The sequence below is a fragment of the Pelophylax lessonae genome, assembly GCF_965119305.1.
Source record: "Pelophylax lessonae genome assembly, chromosome: 3".
Classification (NCBI taxonomy): Eukaryota; Metazoa; Chordata; class Amphibia; order Anura; family Ranidae; genus Pelophylax; species Pelophylax lessonae.
In genome coordinates this window covers 518040883-518067371 of record NC_138770.1, presented here as the reverse complement: position 1 = coordinate 518067371, position 26489 = coordinate 518040883, and the positions used below count along the sequence as shown (strand labels likewise).

The window sequence follows — 26489 nt, the reverse complement described above, 5'->3', positions numbered from 1 at the left end:
TGTATAAAGTTTCCTACCTTTTGGAAGACGTGACGACTGGGGTCTCACGCGGGATAGCCATGCGGATTTTGGGAGCATCTTGTATGGTCCAGAAGTTCCCAGAAGGCTCCAGTAGTTGCCAAATGCCCAGCTAACAGCAGATTGGTGGATGGCACCACCAATCTGCAATAATGGAAGCTCTGCCAATGGCAAGCAGTTGCGCTAGGTCGGATGTCCTGCTGGAAGCAGGTGACCTCTAAAGTGTGCAAAGCATTATGGTGTGCTCTGCTGTTCCTGGGATCTGGGTCGCCCTGCGGATGCATCGATTGCTCTGTGGACAAGGTCCAGGATATGTTAGTATGTTTGGCTTGAGGTCAGCAGAAGGGACCAGGCACCATGCGGGCTGCTAGAGAGTAACTCCACTTGTGTTAGAAAAGAAAAATAAATAAATAACCAAAATTAAAACTTATGGAGAGGTCTATGCTCTAATGTGCATTGTAGCATTTTTATCAAAGTTTGGTGCAGGTGCTATCGGTCCTAATAAAGATATCTGTTTATTTTAGCAAGGTTTTTCTTTCTGTGTTGAATGCTCTGTCTAATGAAATCACCTGTGTAGAGAAGTTTGCTGTGGTAGTATTCCTTTAGCGGTGATTAACCCCTTAGGGGTTTTCTCTCACCTAGCAAACAAACAACATTTACTTTGTCTCTCTGAACAGCTTAAGAAACTTGAGCAGCTGCAGTTTGTATTTTGAAGGTTATTTAATAAATGACTGCATGGCCTGAGTAGCAATTGTACATGTTATATATTTATTTTCTTAACAATGTGGAGTTCTCCCTTAAACTAATAAGATTTGTTTATTTCTGAAACAAGTTCTCTGCAGCCTTATACCTATATGCCTTTTCTGCTCTATGCAGGTTATAGCTGGAGGGGAGCAGTGTCTTCCTTACTGATACTGTTCCTGATTTGTGAGCTAGTGTATGAAAAGCTGACTAATGGAAAATTTTCTCTTAAGCGTCTCCAGATCTACATGTATTATGCACACCGTAAACTGGGCCTTTGCTGCTCATGCCTTGGCTGGTAAAATCCTGTATCAATTTCCTGCCTTGTTCAGTCATCCAGGGAGCAAGATGACAGTGACCATCAGGTTGCCACAGGTAGTCAAGACACTCTAAAGGAATCTGTTAGAACTCTCCCTTTGCAAGGATTCTTTACTCTGACAATGTCAAGCTTTTCCTTGCAGGACCAGTCAATTGGCCAATTTAACTCTCTTGAAACAATTCCTAAAAGGAATATGGAGCTGAAGAAGATCTTTGAGCAGCTTTTTTTGTACCCTCTTTGGCAGGCTACTAGGATGCCTAAAATGGCAGAGGTACCTGCAATGTAAGTATTTAGCACTTCCAAAGGAGTCCATTGCCTTTTCTTCTAGGATGTTTAAGCTAGAAGATCATTCGTCAAGAGAAGTGCAAATTGAACAGAAGGACAGAGCAGCAGAATGTCTTAGTAGTCAGCACCTTGCAGTACTGGGATGCTCAAGTTCAAACCCCAACCAGGACACTTCTACCTGCACTGCAGGATGTCAGATTAAGGGGAAGACTTATGGGGAAGAGGTTTTCCAGCATAATGAGTCACCTGGTTGGTTGATGTGGCCTTCATCAGCTAAGCTGTATACATGGACTTGTCTTTGGAGGATGCTGCATAATTCAGGGGTATGCTCAATGAGGATGATTGAGTGTGTCCTTGGGGGCTGTAGCATCTTCTGGTGATAGCCTTGTGGTGGACTTTTCCCCAAGGGGTATATCTGTCTGCAATTGCAGCCTGGGAGCCTGCCTTAACCCTTGCCCCTCTTCCAATGCAATGGAAGTTGGGATGAAGAATATTATATCCTAAATAATTCTAACAAGTGGGACAATCTGGTCTGCATTGCAAGAATTTATTCTGCCCCTTCAAGGGCTAGCTTTATCTTGATGGAAAATAGCTGGAGATGATTTTACAAGTAGAACATTCTTGTCTGCATTGCGGGAGTCTAAACAATCCCCTTAAAGGGCTAGCTTCATTTGATAGCAAATAGCTGGGAATAATTCTACAAGTGGAACAATCTTGTCTGCATTTGGAGAGTCAATCGTTCCCATTAAGGGGCTAGCTTAATTTGATAGCAAATATCTGGGAATAATTCTACAAGTGGGACAATCATGTCTGCATTGCCAGAGTCTAGCAGTCCCCTTCAAGGGGTAGCTTCATTTGATAGAAAATAGCTGGGAATAATTCTACAAGTGGGACAATCTTGTCTTCATTGTGAGAGTCTAAACAGTACCTTCAAGGGCTAGCTTCAATTGACAGCTAAGAGCGGTGTTTAGTCTGGCCTCCTTCCCTCAGAATACATGTCTGCTGAATGAAAGAGGACTGCAGTTCAAGAATTAGTATCTAACTCCAAAAAGGTTTGCTCCCGCAGCTCCGGCCTGGAGTCCAGAAAGAATTTAAGAGAGAAAGAGTCCCCAACCAAGTAGTCAGCAAAGAGCTCCACTTCTGGGGGAGAGGTTGCATACTGGCCTTTTTCATATTTGTGCCACCCATATGTATATTATGGGTACCTGGTTGTTCCTCTTCTGCTAGAAAGATACAGGTTTGATCTCGGATGGTAGGACAGTAGAACTTTCAAGCTACTGTTTAGCTCAGAGTTTTAGGACATATTTGTCACTCTCTCTTGCAGAATTTGCTGGATGGGTCATTCCAGCTAGTCATTAGCCTTATGAAGCTTAGAGCTTGGTTCCTATGGAAGCAGTCACCACACACTCATCCAGGAGTGTGTAAGCTTCGTAGGCTCCCTGTAAAAGGGCACCAGGAATAGTTGGAGGATGACATATCTTCCATTAAAGCTGCTCTGGCTCTTTGTGGGGTGTGTAGCTAACTTCTTTATGCTAATATCTATCCATAGGGTTTGTTGGCTATTATTGAAACCCTACTTTTCCGACATCCCACCCTTGTTTTTTTGGGCTAGTTAGTTCCCAAACGTATGCTGCCATGGAAGTCTGTCAGGAAAATGGAAAATTTACTATCAAATACTTACCAATATTTTCCTTTCCTAATGGACTTTATGGCAGCAGGAGTTCCCTCCCAGGCTCATGAGTAGGCTAGATACAGAACACGGGCTCTAGTTCAGCCTGAAAATTTATGGGAGTGGGGTACTTTGGGGTAAGAGCAAGGACGGGGCTACCCAAACGTATACTGCCATGGAGTCCATCAGGAAAGGAAAATTACGGTAAATATTTGATAGTAAATTTTCCATTTTCTGGAGACATTCTGTACACCAACTGTGTACAGAAAGCCTCCAGATTACTATATTACATTGAATTGTACAGAAAATTACAACACTACAAACTAAAAAGAAAAGCTGATTTTTTTCCTATATTTTATTCCACAAAAGAAGTGTTATGCTTTAAGTAATTCAGAGTCTAGAGACATGACTGTATGAGATTTTTTTTCCCTTACTCTGGAAAGCTTAATAGAAAGTGAAACAGCTGCAGCCATCCTGCACGTTAAGATTCCATTTAAAGGGGAAAACTTAACAAGCACACTTACTAATCCCTCATTTTTATTCACAAAACATAACATGTAACAAAATAAAGTTCTCTTAGAATCATAAGTTCATAACCATATAAAAAAGAATTAAACAAATAACTATATATAGTCTTGAGTTCTTCAATCTATCCTCACTGAAATCTCTTCCAACCACAAATGAAAGTACTTCGAGACTCCTGTGTACCGCTCTTGGAAAAGAACTCTCTCAACTCAATACATCCTTACATTTCAAATATCTAATAGGATAAGTTCAACATTGGGAACATGTTACATGTTCCACTTGTTTTTAGGGCCGGTTCACACTGGATGCGGTGTGAATTCACAGCAAAAGTTGCAACCTGTTCATGCAAACTGATTGCGGAGTGTACACCGCGCACACCGTCGCATCATTCATTCACACAGCTCTGTGTATGAATGAACTACAAACCCCAACATTCTTTGCGACTGTTGGCTTGTAGTTCTCAGTGAACTTCGATGACACTGTGGAGCGCCATGGTAGTTAATTGATTCTTCCTATCAGTATATCTGCTTGCCTCTATGGAATGTATGGGCACACACATACACTGATAGATCTGCAGGAGACCTGCATGGAAGCAGCAATCTACTGACCATTGGTGCAATGCTTTATAGGCTTAAAAAAAAAATAATAATAATAATAATAAAAGCACATTTTTTTTTTATCTGCAAACAATGTGCATGTATTATATCTATTTAAAAAGTGAACTTCTCATTTCATATATTTCACCTTTGTAGAAGAAAAACACTTCAAATCATATTGTGCTCAACACCCAAGCTCAAAAGACAAGCTCACCAGATATGAATGACCTTAATAAATTGTTCAGGTCAGGTGTTATCCATTCTTCTGCTTTTCTATTCCCTTAAGCAATGCAAAAATGAATAGAACTGTGCATAGTGTGGTAACCAAGATAATGTTGATGAACTCCCATTTGTTGGTGCTAGCGAATTTGTCTATTGAGCACAGGTGTGGGGCACACTGCTTGAAGCATTTTTTTTATTCCATGAAGGTGTTTAAAAATACAAAAAAGTTATATTTTTTTGCAATATAAGACTTATTTTGATTTGAAAGAGTAATCTTTCAAGAGTGATACACAAAGTACTTTCATTTGTGTTTCGAAGAAATTCCAGTGTAAATAAACTGAAGAACTAGAGACAATACACTGTTATTTATTTGATTTATTCCACATGGTTATGATTGTAAGTAAATTTACATGTGATATTTTGTGAATGAAAGTAAGTGATTAGTAAGTGTACTACTCGTTGTTCAACTTAATTGTTATGTGAGTATAGATGCACTTTACAAAGCAACATTTAGGGTATGTTTATAATTAGAGACATTTAGCCCCAGTTCACACCGGTGCGACTTGTCATGCAATTTAGACCAGACAAGAGAAAACATTTACACTTCAGCAACACTTCAAGGAGAGGGAAGCAGCTCTCTAATAAAAACAAAAAGGAATAGCAAAGGCGCTTCTAAGTGCAGTAGTTACAGGTGCTTTATTGCCTCAAGGAGAGAAAAACACTTACTAGAAACAGTAGGTGTGCAAGCTCTTCAAAATCATACTGTAGCAGATCCCCTTCCATCAGATACTGGGCCAAAGGGCAGTATTCCAACATGATAACGACCCCAAACACCTCCAAGATGATCACAGCCTTGCTAAAGAAGCTGAGAGTCAAGGTGATGGACTGGCCAAGATTGTCTCTAGAGCTAAACCCTATTGAGCATCTGTGGGGCATCCTCAAATGGAAGGTGGAGGAGTGCAAGGTCTGTAACATCCACCAGCTCCTTGATGTCGTCATGGAGTGGAAGAGGACTCCCGTGGCAACCTGTGAAGCTTTAGTGAACTCCCTGCCCAAAAGGGTTAAGGTAGTGCTGGAAAATAATGGTGGCCACACAAAATATTGACACTTTGGGTCCAATTTAGACATTTTCACTTAGGTGTGTACTCACTTTTGTTGCCAGCGGTTTAGACATTAATGGCTGTGTGTTGAATTATGTTGAGGGGACAGCAAATTTACACTGTTATACAAGATGTACGCTCACTACTTTACATTGTAGTAAAGTGTAATTTCTTCAGTGTTGTCACATGAAAAGATATAATAAAATATTTACAAAAATGTGAGGGGTGTACTCACTCTTGTGAGATACTGTATCTCTCCCTATACTTACACAGCCACGGACTAAGCCACTAACCAGTCTATGTAAGTCCACATACCATAGAGAAAATAGAGAATATAGAGATATAGCCCATTTTTATATTATATTTTATTTTTCATTTTTCATTACCATAATTCTTAGTTTTGCACCATTAATTCTTTATTTCTTCTCATTTACTATACACTACACCCATGTAATTGTATAGCAGATTATAGAATTGTATTCCTGTATCCCTACTGGTTACTACAATACTTCTTTTTGTCTATCTATCTGTTTTTGTCCTCTTTTGTATGTATTCCATATGTTTTATATTCTTTGTGTCATTTCCCATATGCATGTTGCGCTGGCACTTGTAGTCCCATGAGTCCATGAGTACCCCTCTGTGTGTACCTTCTTATGCTCTACTTGTTAGGATGTGCTGCCCCTTTGTCATTTTTATGTTCTTAATTTTCTAACTTCATTCCATGCCCTATCATTTGTCATGCACCCTTTTCCAACTTGGAGATGAGCAGTCACTGAAGGGTTACTGTGTCTCTTCTCGGATCACAGCCCCATCCCCGCTGCTATAAAATCTCTCTCCCACTGTCCATCACCCATGGCATGAAGAAGGAGCCATTGGGCATGCTTTGAAACATGTCCTGCACCTTCTGACGTCACTTTCGGGTGCTGCGTTCCACGCTGGTTCCGACAGCGTGTATTGCGTTTCCTGCTTCCACCCTCCGTGGTTCTCCACTGCTGGCTGGCCCAGGATCCTCCAAATCAGTACTGCCGCTAATACAGTGACCCCTCACAGGGATACAGCCCACTGGACACCTCCTGGACACCGCTGTGACAATGTGACTTTCATGACTTTGATGAGCTTGCACACCTACTCTTTCTAGTAAGTTTTTTTTTTTTATCCTTGAGACAATAAAGCAGTATCAGTAACTACTGAACTTAGAAGTGCCTTTGCTGTTTCTTTTTGTCACACCTTATTGTCAACAATGCAACTGCCAATTTCAGGTGCAACTTGCATAGACATATGTGCATGAAATTGCTCAGATGTCAGCGAAATCACACCTCAAGTCGCAGTGACATGCGGCTTTGAATCTCTCAGTGAAGTCACATGATTTTAACCACTTGCCGCCCGCCCGACGGTGCGGCCATTGTTCTGGGCGGATGTCATATGACGTGATCCCATTAAAGCAGGGCAGGCGCGCGATCGTGTGCGCGCCGCCCTGCACTGCCGGTGTTGGCGTGTCCCCGGGACACACCCCGTCACCGGCAGGGGGAAAACAGCCAATGGGCATGGCTGTTTCCCACGTGATCGGCTGTGTTCCAATGACACAGCCGATCACAATAGCAAAGCCCGGAATCAGACCGCGCATGCGCGATCGGGAGCGCGCAGCGCGGTCATGTCAGTGGCTCTGTGTTCCCTAGGAACACAGCTAGTCACCGGCAGTAGTAAACAGTCACTGACAGTGACTGTTTACTATGTGATTGGCTGTAAATCCATTCACAGCCGATCACAAAATGTAAACACAGTGCAGTAACTCACTGTTACTAGCTCTTCTCCCCTCACACAGTTTCCAGTGTGAGGAGAGCAGAGCTAGAAACAGTGAGTTATTGCTCTGTACACCTGTAAAAGTAAAATAAAAAAAATAAAGGTCCCCACACAGTCCTCAGCCCCCCCCCCCCCCCAATTGCACCTGTCACCCAACAGTCACCTCATCAGTGCCCAGAAATTGACACCCATAAGGCTACGTTCACATGTGAGCATAGCGATCGCGGGCAGAATCACTGCGATTCTGCCCGCGATCCGGAAATCATTGCAAATTGCGGGACACCTGTGCGTTGCCCGTGATTTGCAATAGCACCCCAAACGCTGTGCGATGTTGCCTCAATTTCCACCTGCCGAATCGCAGTAACATCGCGCAAACAACGCATGATGCCCAAAAAAGGTACAAGAGCTTCTTTGGGGCGTCATGCGTTGTTTGCGCGATGTTACCGCGATTCGGCAGGCGGAAATCGCAGCAACATCGCACAGTGTTTGGGGTGCTATTGCAAATCACGGGCAACGCACAGGCGTCCCACGATTTGCAATGATTTCTGGATCGCGGGCAGAATCGCAGTGATTCTGCCCACGATCGCTACGCTCACATGTGAACATAGCCTAAAGTGCACCTGTCACCAGAGATTGCCATCAGTACCGCCGTGCACCATCGCCCGTCACCTGTCACCCATCGGTGACCATCGCCCGTCACCTCATCAATCACCGTCACCTGTCACCCCATCAGTCATCGTCATCTGTCACCTGTCATCTGTCACCCTATCAATCATCGTCACTTGTCACCCAGTCAGTGATTGTCATCTGTCACCCCATCAATCATCGTCACTTGTCACCTCATCAATCATCGCCATCCGTCACCTCATCAATCATCGTCACCTGTCGCCCCATCAGTCATCGTCACCTGTCACCTCATCAGTCATTGTCATCTGTCACCCCATCAGTCATTGTCACCTGTCACCCCATCAGTCATCGTCACCTGTCACCCCATCAGTCATCGTCACCTGTCACCCCATCAGTCATCGTCACCTGTTTGCCATATACATGCAACCACTTACCGACCACCTAACGACTATATGCGTCGGCCATTAAAAGCTAAATACTGGGGTTATGGCAGCAGATAGCTGCCATAACCCCGGTATTTTTTTAAACGGCGGGCGGTCGGCTTTCAGATAAGGGTGGTCCCAGTGGCGGATTCGCCACGGAATTACCCTTACAGTGCAGGGGAAGAGGTGCCCCCCTCTCCCGCCGCGTCCCAGACGTTTTCCCAGCTTACCAGACCCGCCGGCAGCGGGGAAAACTATCCGGTCCCGGATCCTCAGAGACAGGAAGTCGAGTGAGGGCAAGATGGCCCTCACTCGACTCTATGGTCTTGGAGGACCGGAGCTATGTCAAAAGTCGTTGCCTAGCAACCGGTTTAAAGGGCCGCTTTTTTTTTTCCTTTTTCAACAATTTTTTTTGTTCTTTTTTAGTGTAGTTGTGAGGTGTGAGGTCTTTTTGACCCCAGATCTCACAATAAAGAGGACCTGTCATGCCTATTTCTATTACAAGGGATGTTTACATTCCTTGTAATAGGAATAAAAATGATCAAAACATTTTTTTTTAAACTGTGTAAAATTAAAAAAATAATAAATAAAATAAATAGGAAAAAAAAAAAATTAAAGCGCCCTGTCGCCGTTAGCTCGTGCGCAAAAGCAAACGAATACGCAAGTCCCGTCCACATATGTAAACGGTGTTCAAACCATACATGTGAGGTATCTCCGCGATCGTTAGAGCGAGAGCAATAATTTGAGCCCTAGACCTCCTCTGTATCTCTAAGCTGGTATCCTGCAGAAATTTTTAAAATGTTGCCTATGGGGATTTTTAAGTACCAATGTTTGGCGCCATTCTGTGAGCATGCACAATTTTGAAGCATGACATGTTGGCTATCTAATTACTCGGCGTAACATTATCTTTCACATTATGGAAAAAAATTGGGCTAAATTTACTGTTTTCTTATTTTTTAGTTCACAAAAGTGAATTTTTTTCAAAAAAATTGCATTTTGAAGACTGCTGGGCAAATATGGTGCGATAAAAAATATTGCAACGATCTCCATTTTATTCTCTAGGGTCTCTGCTAAAAAAGAATATATAATGTTTGGGGGTTCTAAGTAGTTTTCTAGCAAAAAAAATGATTTTAGCTTGTAAACACCAAGTGTCAAAAATAGGCCCAATCTTAAAGTGGATAAATGGACAACTTTGTGAAAAGTGCTACTTGGATGTTAGGCCTCTGTATGTGGCTAGGCTGTGTAAAAATGTTACACATGTGGTATCGCCATACTCAGGAGGAATAGCAGAATGTATTTTGGAGTGCAATTTTTGCTATTTACATGCTATGTGTTAGAAATATTGCATAAATGGACAGCTTTGTGTAAAAAAAATGCGTTTTCCACATTTTCCAAAAACTTGTGGAAAAAAATGACATATTCAAAAGACTCATTATGCCTCAAAAATTATACGTTGGGCTGTTTGCTTTCCAAAATGGGGTCATTTTATGGGGGTTTCCATTGTCCTGGTGCTCCAGGGCCTTCAAAAGTGTGATAGGTTGTAAGGAAATTATATGTGTAATTTGTGCTCCTAGAATGCCGGACGGTGCTACTTGGATGTTAGGCCTCTGTATGTGTCCAGGCTGTGAAAAAGTCTCATACATGTGGTATCGCCATACTCAGGAGGAGTAGTAGAATGTGTTTTGGGGTGTAGTTGCAAGTATACATATGCTGTGTGAGAGAAATAACCTGTTAATACGTCAATTTGTAAAAAAAATCTTAATTTTGCAAAGAGTTGTGGGAAAAAATTACAACTTCAAAAAACTCACCATGCCCCTTATTAAATATCTTGGAATGTCTACTTTCCAAAAAGGGGTCATTTGGGGGGTATTTGTACTTTCCTGACTTTTTAGTGTCTCAAGAAATGAGATAGGCCTTCAGTACATCAGGTGTGATCAAGTGTGATAAATTTTCAATGATTAGCACCATAACTTGTGGACTCTATAACTTTCACAAAGACCAAATAATATATACTTATTTGGGTTATTTTTACCAAAAATGAGTAGCAGTATAAATTTTGGCCAAAATTTGTGAAGAAAAATTACTCATTTCCTAAATTTTATGACAGAAACAAAGAAAAATGCGTTTTCCCACAATATTTTCAGTCTTTTTTTATTTATAGCACAAAAAATAAAAAACCCAGTAGTGATTAAATACCATCAAAAGAAAGCTCTATTTGTGTGAAAAAAAGTACACAATTTTTTTATGGGTACAGTGTTGCATGACTGAGTAATTGTCATTCAAAGTGTGAGAGCGCTGAAAGCTGAAAATCAGTCTGGGCAGGAAGGGGGTGAAAGTGCCCTGTAGGCAAGTGGTTAAAGTCACATTCAGTGTGAACTTAGACTTAGGGTATGATCATGCCATGATCCAGTAATGTCACTGCCATAAGCTTGTCATGTGATTGTCATGAGCCAGCCATATACCTGCCACGACACAATAATATGACTGTCATATGACTGCTATATGCCAATCATATGACTCCTATGACCTGGTCCACACCTCTGCGTTTTTTGGTGCTTTTTGCAGAAACATACTACAGTTTATTTACATAGTTTCCTAGGAGCCTGCCAAGACCTACTGTTGTCATGTGACTGCCATGAGCTAGACACATGACTGTCATGAGCCAGTAACATTATTGCCATCAGCCAATTATGTAACTGCCATGAGCCAGCCATAGGACTTTTATACGCCAACCATGTGAGTTCCAAGAGCCAGCCATGTGCATCCACAAAAAACAGTCATGTGACTGTTGTAAGCCAGCCATAAGTTTCTCAAAAGCCAATCATGTGACTGCTATCAGTTAGCCATGTCAAGCTGGCAGCTATGTGTCTACCAAAAGCCAGTCATGTGATTGTGATGAGCAAGCCATGTGACCGCCGTGAGCCAGCCATATGAACACTATCTGCCATTCGACAAGACTATCATGAAAGATACATTATAAGGCTTGCATCAAATTAAAGTGATAGAAAGTTTTTGAAAAAGCCTTATTTATTCTGAAAAAAATAAAAAAAATATATATACTGTAGCTCAAAAATTTTGGTAGATTCTTCATATAAGATAAATATTTATTGTTACTTCATTATGTTTTTCTTTTGATGACTAATACATTTAATTAGACTATTCTCTGTTAAAATCACTGATGGTATATGTAATTACAATTTATATTACATGTAATAACCCAAACGCATCATAGGAAAAATAACAGCTCGTGAAAAATAAATGTACAATGATCCCTAATCATATTCATATTTTATGCTTTTAAACCATTACCACTCAGTTACCAGCTACCATTGGGACGGTTTTACATTCTGCATAGAATTGATTATTCTGCCACTAATATCACAGATAAGCAATGTAACCACCTGTAAGAAAAGGGCTAATCATCCAAACATATAGTCATTTTCGGACAAAAAACACTTTTTTCTGCAGCTGGTAAAAGCAATTTGGGAAGCTTTTTACAGGATATTAAATGCAAGAATGAAATTAAGGTAATTTTGACAGATTCACTGCTTTGAATTTCAAATAGAATGTTTCAAATGCTTCAAAGGTCATCAAAAATTGAGTGGCAGTTATAAATTGAATGCTACTCATTTAGGGCCGAAAGGTTTTAAAAGGGAGGCATGCTCTAAAGATGTATTTTATTAACCCCTTGACATCCATAAGGTCTTTTATTAATTCGCCTTGTGACTGCATTTAGGTTAAGGGGAAAAAAATGATTATAAAATAAATATTAATATTTTAAAAAGCGTAAAAACAAATTTTTTAAATGTCACCCCACACACAAATTGCAAACACAAGCACACACGTGTATGTAAACAGAAATTGTGCCATATGTGTAAGGTGTCGCCACAAATATCAAAGTGAGATCAATAATTCTAGGGCTATCATTAGCCCTTACATATACTATATTACTAAATTTATTATAATTAACTCCAAATTGATAGTCTTTAAAGGCTTTTAAAGCGCTACTATTGTCAAATTTCGATTTCAAATTTTGTTGGCATTTAAAGGGCACATGCAATTTTGAGGTTTGGTTTGGAATCTATTTATTTGACACAAGCCCATATTTTATATTTTACAAAAAAAATGTGCATTATATTGTGTCTTTGTGCACTAAAATTAATTTTATTTTATTTTTTCCAAAATTAATTCATAACTGCAACTGCCACCATTATATTCTAAAGCAGTGGTCCTCAACTCCGGTCCTCAGGGCCCACTAACAGGCCAGATTCTAAGTATTACCTTGGAGAGATGCAGACTAGAGTACTGCAATCACTGAGCAGCAAATGATATCACCTGGGATGTATTTCAGTTATCTTGCAAACCTGGCCTGTTACTGGGCCCTGTAGGCCAGGGTTGAGGACCACTGCTCTAAAGGACCTCTGCTTTAGAGCACGTATCTTTGTTTTGGGGTTCTAAGTAATTTTCTACCAAAAATGCAGATTTTGACGTGTGGAAAATTAAAAAATTTGCACTAGTCTTCAAGTGGTTAACATGGTGAAAAAATTGCAGTCTCCAAGATGTAATGTATAAATAAATATTTGGAAGGCTGATGTCAGCCAAAACTGTAGCACAACATACACAAATAGGCGCGAGGAAATTTCAGACCTGAATGTGTAGTCAGATGAAGGAACTTCAAACAAGTCCAATAGCTCTGAGAAGGCGGCTCCAACACAGCAAAGGCTTCTACTAGTGGGCACCCAGTAATAGCTCAAAGCATAGAAATAGGATGGAACACCAGACCAAAACTGGATGAAAGAGTCTAAACTTAAAACAGTGGGCTCCATTCACTAAAGCAGATCGCCTGCGGTATTTAGGTGTCCAGACACATTTTCTCTAAATATCGCATGCCATCCTAAAATTGTCAATTCACTATGCAGTTCTGTGGTATTTAGCACAAAATGCTCAAAACGCTTGCTAAATACCACATAAAAAGGGGTTAAAGTCAATTCACAGAAGGAAATAAGTAATTAAATGAATGCAGTAATTAAGTAGTGGTCCAGGCATGCGGTATTTAGGAATTTAAAAATATAATAGCCAATTTTGAGCAGTCTCTGCCTTTTTGGATCAATTCTCTCAACAGTAATGCATAGAAACCTAAATATGAAAATATGGGGTTTATTTACTTAAAGTATTACTAAGGCCCCTTTCACAATTATGCGATACGATTTTACCGCGATTTTGTGACGTGATTTTGATGCGACTTTGCCATGATTTTGACGCGATTTTGAAAGCAATGGCTATGGCTATATACCTCAAAACGCATTAAAATCATGCCAAAGTAGTGCAGGAACTACTTTGAAGTCGGTGCGACTTCAAAACGCACAGATATGAATGGGGCTCATTGAAAATAATGAAAAACGACTTGTCATGCGATTTTGCGGTCCAAAATCGCGGGACAAGTCGCACTAGTGTGAAAGGGGCCTTATTGTTTTGGGTAGAGTAGAGGAGGATTAGAACACTGTCAGGTTTTCATTGTTGTATGTTCCCCAATCAGGGAGAGTCACCCTCTCTATGTGTCCTGTTTACCATTATCATTGAAAGTGAAAAGTAAAAGTGACAGTGGTAGGAAAGTCAACATTTTGGTTGTCCCCAAAAAAGTGATAGAGGGGACATTTTCCAATGTGGACACTAGTTCTGGTGACCTGAGGGGGTCCTAAAGGATTCACTTAATTTGCAGGAATTTTCTCTCACATCCTGGCTATGGGATAGGAAGTAAATGTAAAGTAAATAAGTTATTAAAATTAAAATTAATTTTTTTTTTTTACATTTTATTTGGGGGGGGGGGATCTTTGGAAAGACATCAAGGGTCTAAACAAACCTCTACTGTCTTTTTTTAGACAGAGAAAGGGACTAAACAAAGTTCAGTCCCTTTCCCTGCAGCCTTAGCTGCATTGCTTATGAATGGATGGAACTCTCAAAAATTGTGGCATATTAAACATTGTTTACTATGCCACAGTGACAGCTGAAAACAGGAGCAATCGATATCGATATGTTCCCCTAGGAAGAAAGGAATGGGGCTAAGCCCCCCTGCTCTCCATCCTGACAGCTAGCGATCCAGGAATCCCTCCCGAGCAGCAGCTGCAGCCGGCAGTAGGTGGGGAGGGAAAGACAGCCGGCTGCAGTGCGGAGAGGGGTCCCAGGAGATGCGGTGCAGTACAGGGGGGGGGGGGGGGGGTCAGAGTGCCTGTCCCCCTATGTTTTTTTTCCTCATTTGTGCCTCCCCTGCCGCATATAAGCCAGATTTTTTGTGAATATAAAAGCATATACATAATTTGCTGCAAAAAAACTCCCAATCACTCCAAAAATAATACAATGTACATGAATATCGCAATAGTCTAATCCCTTGTTAGAACATATGTAAAAATATAGTGGGGATATTTTTTACTTTTTAACAAATATTTTTAGAGATATCTTCCCACTGACAAGTTCCCACTGACATCATTGATCTTTTTAGCTATCTATAAGGGTGTAATTCTTCCCGGGGACCACAAGTGTAAGGAGTATTCTTCCCACTGAGCATCACACTAATGTATCATGAAATGTAGATACAGTCATTTTTAGCTGGGGTTTCCTGAGACTGGAAAAATATATTAAGGGTTTTTCTGTGTAGAAAAGGTTGGGAAAGGCTGCTTGAAAGTGTTTAATAACAATGAATAAATTAAATCTTTAAAGAAAGTTTAGCTAAAGGCAAACTTTCTTTTTCATTCTGAATAGAAATAGAGGGTTACAACTCCTGTCAGTTTTTTTTCCCCATCTGTGTCCATTTGGGGAGATTTACCAACACAGGAAATGAGAGGAAATCCCAATAATTTAAGGGAATCCCTTGGGGTCCCCAGGTCACCAGAACTACCCATTGGAAAATGTCTCTTCTATTACTTTTTTTGGGACAACCCAAAATGTGGGATTTCCTTTTAATTTCAATTTTTAATGATAATGGTAAACAGGACAAATAGAGAAGGCAAATCTCCCTAATGAGGGCACAGACAGCAGTAAAAACCTAATAGGTGTTCTAATACCTCTCCACCCTATCCAAAACTAAAAAAAAAAAAATTCCTTTAGTTAAACTTTAACCACTTTAAGACCGGAAGGATTTGCCCCCTTAATGACCAGGCCATATTTTGCGATTCGGCACTGCGTTACTTTAACAGACAATAGCGCGGATGTGCAACGATGTACCTAAATAAAATTGATGTCCTTATTTTCCCCTAAATTGACCTTTCTTTTGGTGGTATTTGATCACCTGTGCGATTTTTATTTTTCACGTTATAAACAAAAAAATAGCGACAATTTTGAAAAAAAAAAAACAATATTTTTCACATTCTGCTATATAACGTTCCCAAAATAAACAAAATTTAAAAATCAAATTTTTTTTAACATTTTAGGCCAATTTGTTTTCTGCTACATATTTTTGGTAAAAAAAAAATCGCAATAAGCGCATTTTGATTGGTTTGCGCAAAAGTTATTGTGTCTACTAACTACGGAAAAGATTTATGTCATTTTTATTGTTTTATTTTTTTTTTTACTAGTAATGGCGGCAATCTGCAATTTTTAGCAGGACTGGGACAGTGCAGTGGACAGATCAGACCCCTCACAGACATTTTTGACACTTTTGGGGGGACCAGTGACATTACTACAGTAATCAGTGCTAAAAATGGGCACTGTTACTGTAATAATGCTGTGGGTGATCAAGGGGTTAAAGGTGAGCCTAGGGGAAAGATTCTAACTGTGGGGGGCGTGGCTTCTGAAATGACCGCAGAGACATGTGATCCGACATAGAAGGAGTTAATCCTGTGGGTGATCAATGGGTTAAATGTGAGCCTAGGGGAGTGATTCTAACTGTGGGGGGCGTGGCTTTTGAAATGACCGTAGAGACATGTGATCCGATATAGAAGGATTACTTGGGCTCTATGATCATTCCAGGGAGAAGAACAGTCAGCTGTGTTTACAACAGCTGATGTCCTTCTCTATCAGCGGGGAGAGATCGCGGGTGTCAGGTGGTGATCGGAGCTCCCTGACCCGTGCATCGGCTTCACCGCTGCCGAGTGGGGGCGGAATCCCCCCCCCCGGCGGCGCGTGCTGGCCCCCTAGCTTCCCACACGCGACCGACGTACGTCTACGTCGGTTTGCGCAGGATAGCCACCCTGCCGCAGTAAAAAGGCGGCGGGTGGTCGGGAAGCTGTTAAGTAAATACAAAATATCTTTATAAATGTAAAATATTGAAAAAAAATAGTATAAAAAATCACACACATACATAAATATCCTTCTTCCACCATTAAAAAAGACAAAGTTGTCTTTTTTTTGTTGGTTAAAGAAGGGTATTCATATGTGCGTGTGACTTTTGAAACTATTTTGAATTCAATATTTGACATTTATAAAGATATTTTGTATTTACTTAATTTAACTTAGGTTTTTTTGATACACCACGTGTCCTGTGAAAGCATATTCTAGTCATTTTTTTTCTTTTTTCTTAATACATATGCTGCAGGGACCTCACTGACTTAGTGAGTTGGCAGATTTCTATGGTTTAAACCATTTTACCTCTTTATTAGCAGTATAAAATGACAGGGGTTCTGATTCTTCTTCACTGTATCCATCCCACTGGATATCGCATGAGATAAATACAGCATAATTTGTTTTTTAGTGAATGGCAGCATTTTTTTTTTAACAACGCTATGCATTTCCTAAAGCGGTAGATGGATGGAGCCCCCGTTCATGAGGATGAAAAGTTATTATTAAATATGGCATATTATGTGTATCCTAGAGTGATTGACATGTGGGGACAGCATTCACTGGTTAAGGGTCTTTCACCTTTATCGGTGACCTAAACACTGGCAACATTGATGAAGCTAATATTTTACTGTTATCATTATTTTCTATGTTTTTAGTTTTTCTTTTTTAAATTTTGTATGCTTGTTATCTGGCAGCTTGTATGCTGCAAGTTTACAAAATAATATATATATATATGTGTGTATAAGTACATACCACAAATTCTAGTACCTCACACAACAAACTTTGCATGTGAACTTCAGATGTCTCGACTGATTTAGAGAAACTTAAATTATTATAGTACATAGTAAAATATTGAATAATAAAAGACTATGTTTTAGATTTGCTCTTGTAGCCCTAATGAAGGAGGGGGAGAGGGGGCATGGTGTTGCATCTACAATGCATTGAATATTTTTATGATTTTTTTTTTTGTTTACTAACCATTAAAATTACCTTGGACTCTTTTATCTGACTTTGGTCTGACACTCCTTTCTGTATTTCTATGCCATTTAAAGTGTGACATATCCAAATATTTGTATTTGGTTTCTAACAGCTTACATCCCCTTGTTTTTGTTTTATTATCATTATCATTGTATCGTGTTATTTGTTACTTTTAGCACTATGCCAATATGCTTTGTGTACTTTTACAAATGCGCACATAAACACATTTTTTGCATTGCGACATTTGATTAATATAACAGGCAAGAACTGCTGTGCAGATATTCATATCCCTAATGATTACATTTTTCTGCAGCATACAATGTTCATGGCATAAAAAACACACAGCAGAATGGTAAAAATGATCAGCACAATCTATAAATGATATATTGTTCTTCGCCGTAAGCATGTAACAGATGCAAACTCATTATGAATTTTGATGGCATCAGGCAAAACACTCTAATTAGGTAGTACGGCTAACATTAGACCACACTCATTGGATACACATAATGTGCAAGGGTAGTGTGAACAAAGGTTCAAAATAGATTGTCTTGAAGTGCACTTGGCCTAGGCTGTACACATTAAAATATTTACATATTTTTAAAAAGCAGTAAATGCTTTTTGAAACTGTGATCTCTGAAGCTGCAGACACTCTGGCGAAATTAATTTTCAAGATTCACAACAGAGGCACTGAAATCACAGCTCCTCTAATCCTAACATCTTTGGCAGCAGACACTTAGCAGCCTGCCAGCCTTTTAATCTAGAGACAAATAAAAGCTGTTAAAAACTGACTAAAACCCAACTTCAGAGTTTGTGTTGTGATCTTTGAGGATGAATTGATCCACAGTGTCTCCATCTACAGAGGACAGTGAGAGCTTTTTTTAAAAAAAACATTTTTGTTGGTTGTTCATTTGTAAACATTTGAATATACAGTATCTCACAAAAGTGAGTACACCCGTCACATTTTTCTAAATATTTTAAAATATTTTATTATATCTTTTCATGTGACAACACTGAAGAAATTACACTTTGCTACAATGTAAAGTAGTGAGTGTACAGCTTGTATAACAGTGTAAATTTGCTGTCCCCTCCAAAAAACCTCAACACACAGCCATTAATGTCTAAAGAGCTGGCAACAAAAGTGAGTAGACCCCTAAGTCAAAATGTCCAAATTGGGCCCAATCAGCCATTTTCCCTCCCTGGTGTCATGTGAATCGTTAGTGTTACAAGGTCCCAGGTGTGAATGGGGAGCAGGTGTGTTAAATTTGGTGTTATCGCTCTCACGCTCTCATACTGGTCACTGGAAGTTCAACATGGCACCTAATTGCAAAGAACTCTCTGAGGATCCGAAAATAAAGTTGCTCTACATAAAGATGGCCAAGGCTATAAGAAGATTGCCAAGACTCTGAAACTGAGCTGCAGCATGGTGGCCAAGACCATACAGCGGTTTAACAGGACAGGCTCCACTCAGAACAGGCCTCGCCATGGTCCACCACAGCAGTTGAGTGCACATGCTTAGTTTCATATCCAGAGGTTGTCTTTGGGAAATAGACGTATGAGTGCTGCCAGCATTGCTGCAGAGGTTGAAAGGGTGGGGGGGGGGGGTCATCCTGTCAGTGCTCAGAACATACGCCGCACACTGCATCAAAATGGTCTGCATGGGTGTTGTCCCAGAAGGAAGCCTCTTCTAAAGATGATGCACAAGAAAGGCCATAAACAGTTTGCTGAAGACAAGCAGACTAAGCCATGGATTACTAGAACCATGTCTTGTGGTCTGATGAGACCAAGATAAACTTATTTGGTTCAGATGGTGTCAAGCATGTGTGGCGGCAACCAGGTGAGGAGTACAAAGACAAGCGTGTCTTGCCCAAAGTCAAGCATGGTGGTGGGAGTGTCATTGTCTAGGGCTGCATGAGTGCTTCTGGCACTGGGGAGCTCCAGTTCATTGAGGGACCCATGAATGCCAACATGTACTGTGACATACTGAAGCAGAGCATGATCCCCTCCCTTCGGAGACTAGGCCACCGGGCAGTATTCCAACATGATAATGACCCCAAACACACCTCCAAGGTGACAACTGTCTGGCTAAAGAAGCTGAGGGTAAAGGTGATGGACTGGCCAAGCATGTCTCCAGACCTAAACCCTTTTGAGCATCTGTGGGGCATGCTCAAACAGAAGGCGGAGGAGCGCAAGGTCTCTAACATCCACCAGCTCAATGATGTTGTCACGGAGGAGTGGAAGAGGACTCCCGTGGCAACCTGTGAATCTCTGATGAACTCCATGCCCAGAAGGGTTAAGGTAGTGCTGGAAAATAATGGTGGCCACAAAAATATTGACACTTTGGGTCCAATTTAGACAATTTCACTTAGGGGTATACTCACTTTTGTTGCCAGTGATTTAGACATTGATGACTGTGTGTTGAGTTATATTGAGGGGACAGCAAATTTACACTGTTATACAAGCTGTACACTCACTACTTTACATTGTAGTAAAGAGTAATTTCTTCAGTGTTGTCACATGAAAAGATATAATAAAATATTTACAAAAAATGTGAAGGGTGTACTCACTTTGTGAGATACTGTACATAGTCTGCGCACAGGTGCATTTTAAGATGGAAACAGAAATGAGAAAAGATTATTCACCAAATGAAAAATGGCTGGAAAAATTCCAGTTCTACGGAGCAATTTCCTGGTGAGGTTTTTGTAAAAAGGTTGTTTCATATGGGAAATCTTTGCACATTATTTCTTTATTGAACATTCACATTTTAACCTTACTAGTTTCACAATACATTTACTCACACTGCATGTCTAACTGAACAATAAAAACGGTAATATAAGAAAAACAAGTTCAATTTGCTGTTCTAGATTCTGAGAATTAGATTTTTAACACATAAGGACATTCCAACACCAGCGATGTTGTGTGTGATATATATGTAGGAGGGTGGTCAAGGTTTTAAGAACTGCATTTCAGCACAAGCAAAAGTGGGTGCATCCTGGCAAGGATTATATGAAGGCCAAGTGTAGGAAATGTTATCCTCTTATAAGATCAAGAGCTACGATATTCACGTTATCTATTATATGAGTCCAATAGATTACTCTAAAAGGTGGAACTTCTGGAGAGGGCCCACAACAGTGGATATTGCCTGAGCTTAATTTCCTTAAAATTGAACAATGTGATAGGCTTATTTACTAAAGAAACAGATACTTTTCACTTGGGGCTGCTCACTGAACTTAGTAAAAAATATATACCTGTGTTCACCTTAAGAAACCAATGATGTTCTTGCAAAAATCCTGTTTTGTTAATTTAACATATATGTGATTGGTTATTTAGCATGAGAACAGTTTCACCTTTTATAATTCAGTTTGCAAAGTGATCACACACTTTTTAAATTGGACATTCACTCTGACAAATAAATAACCGGTATTCTTTTAGTAAGTCAACCCCATAGTATTACTATTCTGTATGATTATACATGATTAATTTACTAATTTCAGCATCTGAACTCGAAACACTTTGAGTGTCAAAAAAACATACCATTTTAGGGCATCCATTTTTAAGAGGATGATTAACTTTAAAGATAAACTCCAGGTATGAATATCGTAAATATAGTTACATTGGTTCAGTTTGGACCAATTTAATTATGCATAAGCTATACCCGGCTGATGCCCCTGGAAGCTGAAAATCGCTGAAGCAGACACCACTACTACAGTGATTTGCACTTGCTTCTGGGTCCTGCGCCAAGCATCTGCCCTGTTGCATTCTGAATACAGGGAGTTGGTCAGAGGGTGGCACGGTCACCATTCAGAGAATTTGTTGCATTTTTTCAATGAATGCAAAGCAATGTCTGATTGGCTGAGGTGGAGGGTGTGACAACATTGCACTGGCCCTCCACCTTGTCCAATCCAAGAACACTTTGCATTCATTCAGGGAATGCAAAGCATTCTATGAATGATGGTGGTGCTGAACAGCTGATCTTCTGTGTTCAAAATGTAGCAGTGCAGTCACTCAGGACAGGACCTGGAAGCAAGTGGAGGTCACTGGGGGTAGCAGTGTCTACTTCAGTGATTTCCAGCTTTCCATGGGATCGTCCAGTGTAGTATATGCATACCTAGATCAGTACAAGATGGACCAATGTAACTATGTATAAATTATCCCTGGCACAAATTCTTTAACTACAGTTGTGGAACAGTTTAATGTGCATTATTTTATTAACTGTCTATTCTGAGAACAGCTAGTACATCTAGACACAGTTGGCCTGACTCTCATTGTGAGACTGACCTATATTGTCTAGTTTAGGACATACTAGCTCCGTGACTTTTCTCTATCCTCCAGCCAGAGCACCGTGTAAACTATGCAGTGTCAATTAGAGTAAATGTGTTAAAGCTGGAGCTATGAGAGGGCTATGCTAGGAGGTATAATCTAGAAAAGATCTTTGTAGGACAACTGAGAACAACTGGACTCTGTTGCAAAGACTATTATTTGAAAAACAGGCCAACAGATTTAATAGAAATAAGGAGTTCTCAAATCTATTCGATTGTAAGCTCTTATGAGCAGGACCCTCTTAACCCCCATGTATTTTATTGTATTGTAACTGTACGGTGTCCCTTTTATATTGTAAAGTGCTGCATAAACTGACGGCACTTTATAAAACTTGTATAATAATAATAATCATTTGTGGCAAATTAAAGCAATGAAAAATGAAAAAAAAAAGCAAGCCTGTGAGGTAGAATAACCATAATTACCAGTCCCACCACCAGTGACTCAAATATTTGCTCACTTAACCACTTCCGTGGCAGGGTGGCCCAGCTGTGCAAAATCTAGGGCTCGCGCGTCCTGCCACAACCCCTCTCCCGCTATGATTGAACACAGTGAGAGCCAATCAGCGGGTCCAGCAGTCGCGATGACCGCGGGACATGCCAATCATTCCGAGCAGAGGCAGAATGGCCATCTTCCCATGTAAACAAGCATAAACACAGATCTCTGGTTTCCTCTAGAGCATCCATTCCCCCACAGTTAGAAATCACTCCTTAGGAACACACTTAACCCTTTGATTGTCTCTGATGTTAACCCCTTCCCTACCAGTGTAATTTATACAGTTACAGTTCATTTCTTTTTAGCACTAACCATTTTATTGGTGTCATTGGTCCCCATAAAGTGTCACTTAGTGTCAGATTTGTCACCGCAACCGCAATGTCAACAGTCCCACTAAACAATTGCTGATCATCACCATTAATAGTAAAAAAATTAAAAAAAAATAAGAAGTCCATAAATCTATCCCATAGTTTGTAGATGCGATAACTTTTGGCAAACCAATCAATCTACGCTTATTGGCATTTATTTTTACCAAAAACATTTAGCGGAATACACATTGGCCTAAATTGATAAAAAAAATTAGATTTTTTTTACATTTTTTTATTGGATTGGTTTTATAGCAGAAAGTAAAAAAATATTGGGGTTTTTTTTCTTTTTTTTTTCCAAATTGTCAGGGTTTTTTGTTTATAGCGCAAAAAATAAAAACTGCAGATGTGATCAAATACCACCAAAAGAAAGCTCTTTTTGTGAGAAAAAAAATAAAATCAATTTTATTTGGGTGTAACGTCGCACGACCGCACAATTGTCAGTTAAAGCAACGCAGTGCCGTATCGCAAAAAATGGCTTTGTCAGGAAGGGGGTAAAACCTTCCGAAGCTGAAGTGGTTAAAGAGTAACAGGCAGTGATAGAAACCTCAGCATCCAAAATGTTTGGCTGTGGTTCCACCTGCCGGGTGCAATATAGTATGGGTGACAGCTAGTGTGCAGCAGGGAGATTCAGGCATTGATTATGCTCAGAAGATGCTGCTGCCTATACAAGAGTATAAGTTACCTATTGTGGAAATAGTAAATATTGTTATCATATTTTCTTTTTGTGACAAAGTTGCTTTAAGTATATTATACTTTAAAATAGACACATTTTTCTAGTCTTATAAATATGTATACACAAGCAATACGCCCTATGCACAGTTATCTAAAATGGCAGCATTTTCATGACAAGAAGTAATACAGAGTAATTAGCAGAGTTTAATGAAGGAGAACAGTTCACAGAACTAAATGGCCATTGCTCATAAAGCTAAAAGAATAAAAATCTTACCTTCCAATAAGCAGAAATTCACCAAGTACAGCTTTACGTTTCATAGCCATCAGCAGCCCTCTTACTGTCATTCCTTCGCAAAAACAAACCACCACTCTTGCTTTTGGTAGCCTCTCCCGAAGTTTACTAAGTAACCGATCAAAGCTTTTCTCTCCAGCATTGCTATAGATTTTATCATGATGCGCTATGCACAGGCCTTCTTGTGCGGCTAGTTCCTTAAAGGCTTCCATTCCACTTTCTCCATAGTTTCCTTAAAAAGAGCATAAAACTTATTTTAATATTGCTGCAGTTAAACCAGAATTTTCATTGTAATGTTTTTCAGTTTAAAAACAAACTTAAGGTAAATATAAAAGACCTAAAAGAATGCTCTGTATCAGTTGATATATTCTTATAGACGTAATAAATATAAAAGGCAAGTAGTGTAAATACCAAATTTTCGTGTGGTATCAGCTTAGTTCAACAGGGAAGAGCAGCAAAAGTACATGCTAAAAAAAAGAGCATGCCGATAGCAGAAGAGCGCAGAGTGACAGAGATATATGCTCTTTAATGTGCTGCATTCATAATTACTGTTTAGTAACAGGTTGGGGGCAGGCAAGACCTAAAAAAGGTTATTTAAAGCAGTAGTAAACACCTATTTACTATTTGTACCTACAGGTAAGCTTATAGTAAGCCCTACCTGTGTGTGTGGTAATGGTCTCCTAAATTTGCACCATTTAGGAGGTATTCACATTGGTTATTATAGCTAATAACGTCACTGCACATGTACAGTGACGCTCTGCATTCAGGGCACTCTGATGATGACTCATGTGCGCATGCACGGGAGTAACATTAGCCTAGAATGGCCATTGAAACAGCAAGGGAGCATGAACCCAGAAAAAGACAGAGTGAAGATGGGAGTGCTGGCAGCTGTGATAGGGCAAGGCTAGAGGGCTCAGTCCTAAAGGTAAGTCTGCCATAATGGGCTAGTATATGGTGCGTATTAACACATTAAGGCATTCATCTCAAAGGTGTTCTATCGGGTCGAGGTCAGGACTCTGTGCAGACCAGTCAAGTTCCTCCACCCCAAACTGGCTCATCAATGTCTTTAAGGACCTTTCTTTGTGCACTGGTGCACAGTCCTGTTGAAACAGGTAGGGGCCATCCCCAAAATGTTCCCACACAGTTGGGAGCATGTCCAAAATGTTTTGGTATGCTGATGCCTTAAGAGTTCTCAGGATTGGACAGACAGAAATACAAATCCTTTGGCAAGTAAAATAGATTAATTATATAGTTGGAAGAAAATGTTTCCAATTAAAGTTACCACCAAAAGGCCTCACAGTCTAAATTGCCCTGATAGCATAGGAAGGGAAGAGGGAACCAACAGAACTCAAACACAGCCATTTGGTGGACATTGTTCTGATAATAGTTTTGCTGCCTGTTGTATATCTTACTATGTATTAGATATAGTTCTTCAGGTCGTTTCCTCTATTTATCTGATGAGCTACATAGCGAAAGCGACTAAATAATGTACTTCTTCATTTCTTTGGCTTGACTCCACCATATCCACCTTTTAGCCCCCTCATCTAATTTTCTGGTTCCTCCCTGTCCTTCTCTAGCCCAAATCTCCACCTTTACCCCACATTCCTCCACCTCCCTTTATTTTCTTACTTTATATTCTTCTTCTTTTTCCCTGTTTTTGTTTTATTCCGAACCCCGTGCAATAAATAAATAAATAAATAAATAAATATAATTTACTTCAGTTTATGCGCAGAGGTGTAGAGCTCCATCATGATTGATGTGAAAATGATATGTTATCCAATATAATCTGGCCCTGCATTGGAAGTTTGGTTGTCAGTCTTGCCTTTAGCTGCCTCTATGCTTGCCTGAGAGAGTCTGTTTAGCTGGTTGAATTACTATGATTCAAGAAAAACAAATTTGATATGCCTCCATGTTCTCCTTATGAGGTGGACCTAGCTATCTGAGAAATGCATTGAAATGCAATGTAATATCTGAGATATGCAATGAAATGTACTTTTCACTGTTAACTCTGCATAATAATATGGCATTCATTGCAGCATACAGTATGGATGTTTGTTAGATTTATTTTGTTGGTATATGAAAATGGCGTTGGTATATGTAGTATTATGGGAATGGAAGCTTTTTCAGTAACAATTTGCACACTATTCCTTTATGAGGGTTCATGTCAACCATTTTTTTTTGGTTGAAATCTTTTATGCAAATTTTAAGAAAAAGAAATTTAGTTTTTTATTATGGTTGTTTGGAGGTACCTTTAAAGTTGGAACTTCTTTGTTCTAGCGATATTTGCACATGTACAGATATGGCACCTTTTTTGTTTTGTGTTATGGTCTTACTGTACAAAGCCATCTTAGACTGAACAATGTGTATGCTGCCTTGCTGAAATAAAATGCAGGAAATTGTGCTAGACTGTTCCCAGGTGTCCCTGTCTCAGGATTGGGTAACTTATGTTGTTACCAGTTGAGGATGTCCCTCTTAAAAAAATATTTGCTTGAGAGCACGCATGTGTGTGTTTAGCTTTAAAATTCTTTCATTTTCTGATTATGTGACATTAGCCATCATAGTTGTGAGCTTGTTATGGCATGACCCTATGAATCAAGCATTACATTTAGCTATAACGAAGATAAAATGATTCTAAACCCTCCAGATCGGAAATCCTTGCCCAAGGCATAGTATTAAAAATATAAGGACATTCCAAGCACAAATGCTAGTTGTGCTATTTTTTTTTTTTTTTTTTTTAGAACTCAGCATAAATAAACCAAACAAGCAAGCCCCTGC

General features: G+C 39.8%; 1 protein-coding gene across 5 annotated transcripts in view; it reads right to left on the bottom strand.

Annotated features, from left to right (window-relative positions):
- Positions 1 to 26489, bottom strand: part of GRM1 (glutamate metabotropic receptor 1) — a 446845-nt gene that overhangs the window by 258048 nt on the left and 162308 nt on the right. For all 5 annotated transcript variants that reach the window (XM_082250134.1, XM_082250136.1, XM_082250137.1 and 2 more), the window contains exon 3: positions 23697 to 23946. In XM_082250134.1, coding sequence (XP_082106260.1) covers positions 23697 to 23946 — 250 coding nt within the window. The remainder of the gene's footprint in view (positions 1 to 23696; positions 23947 to 26489) is intronic.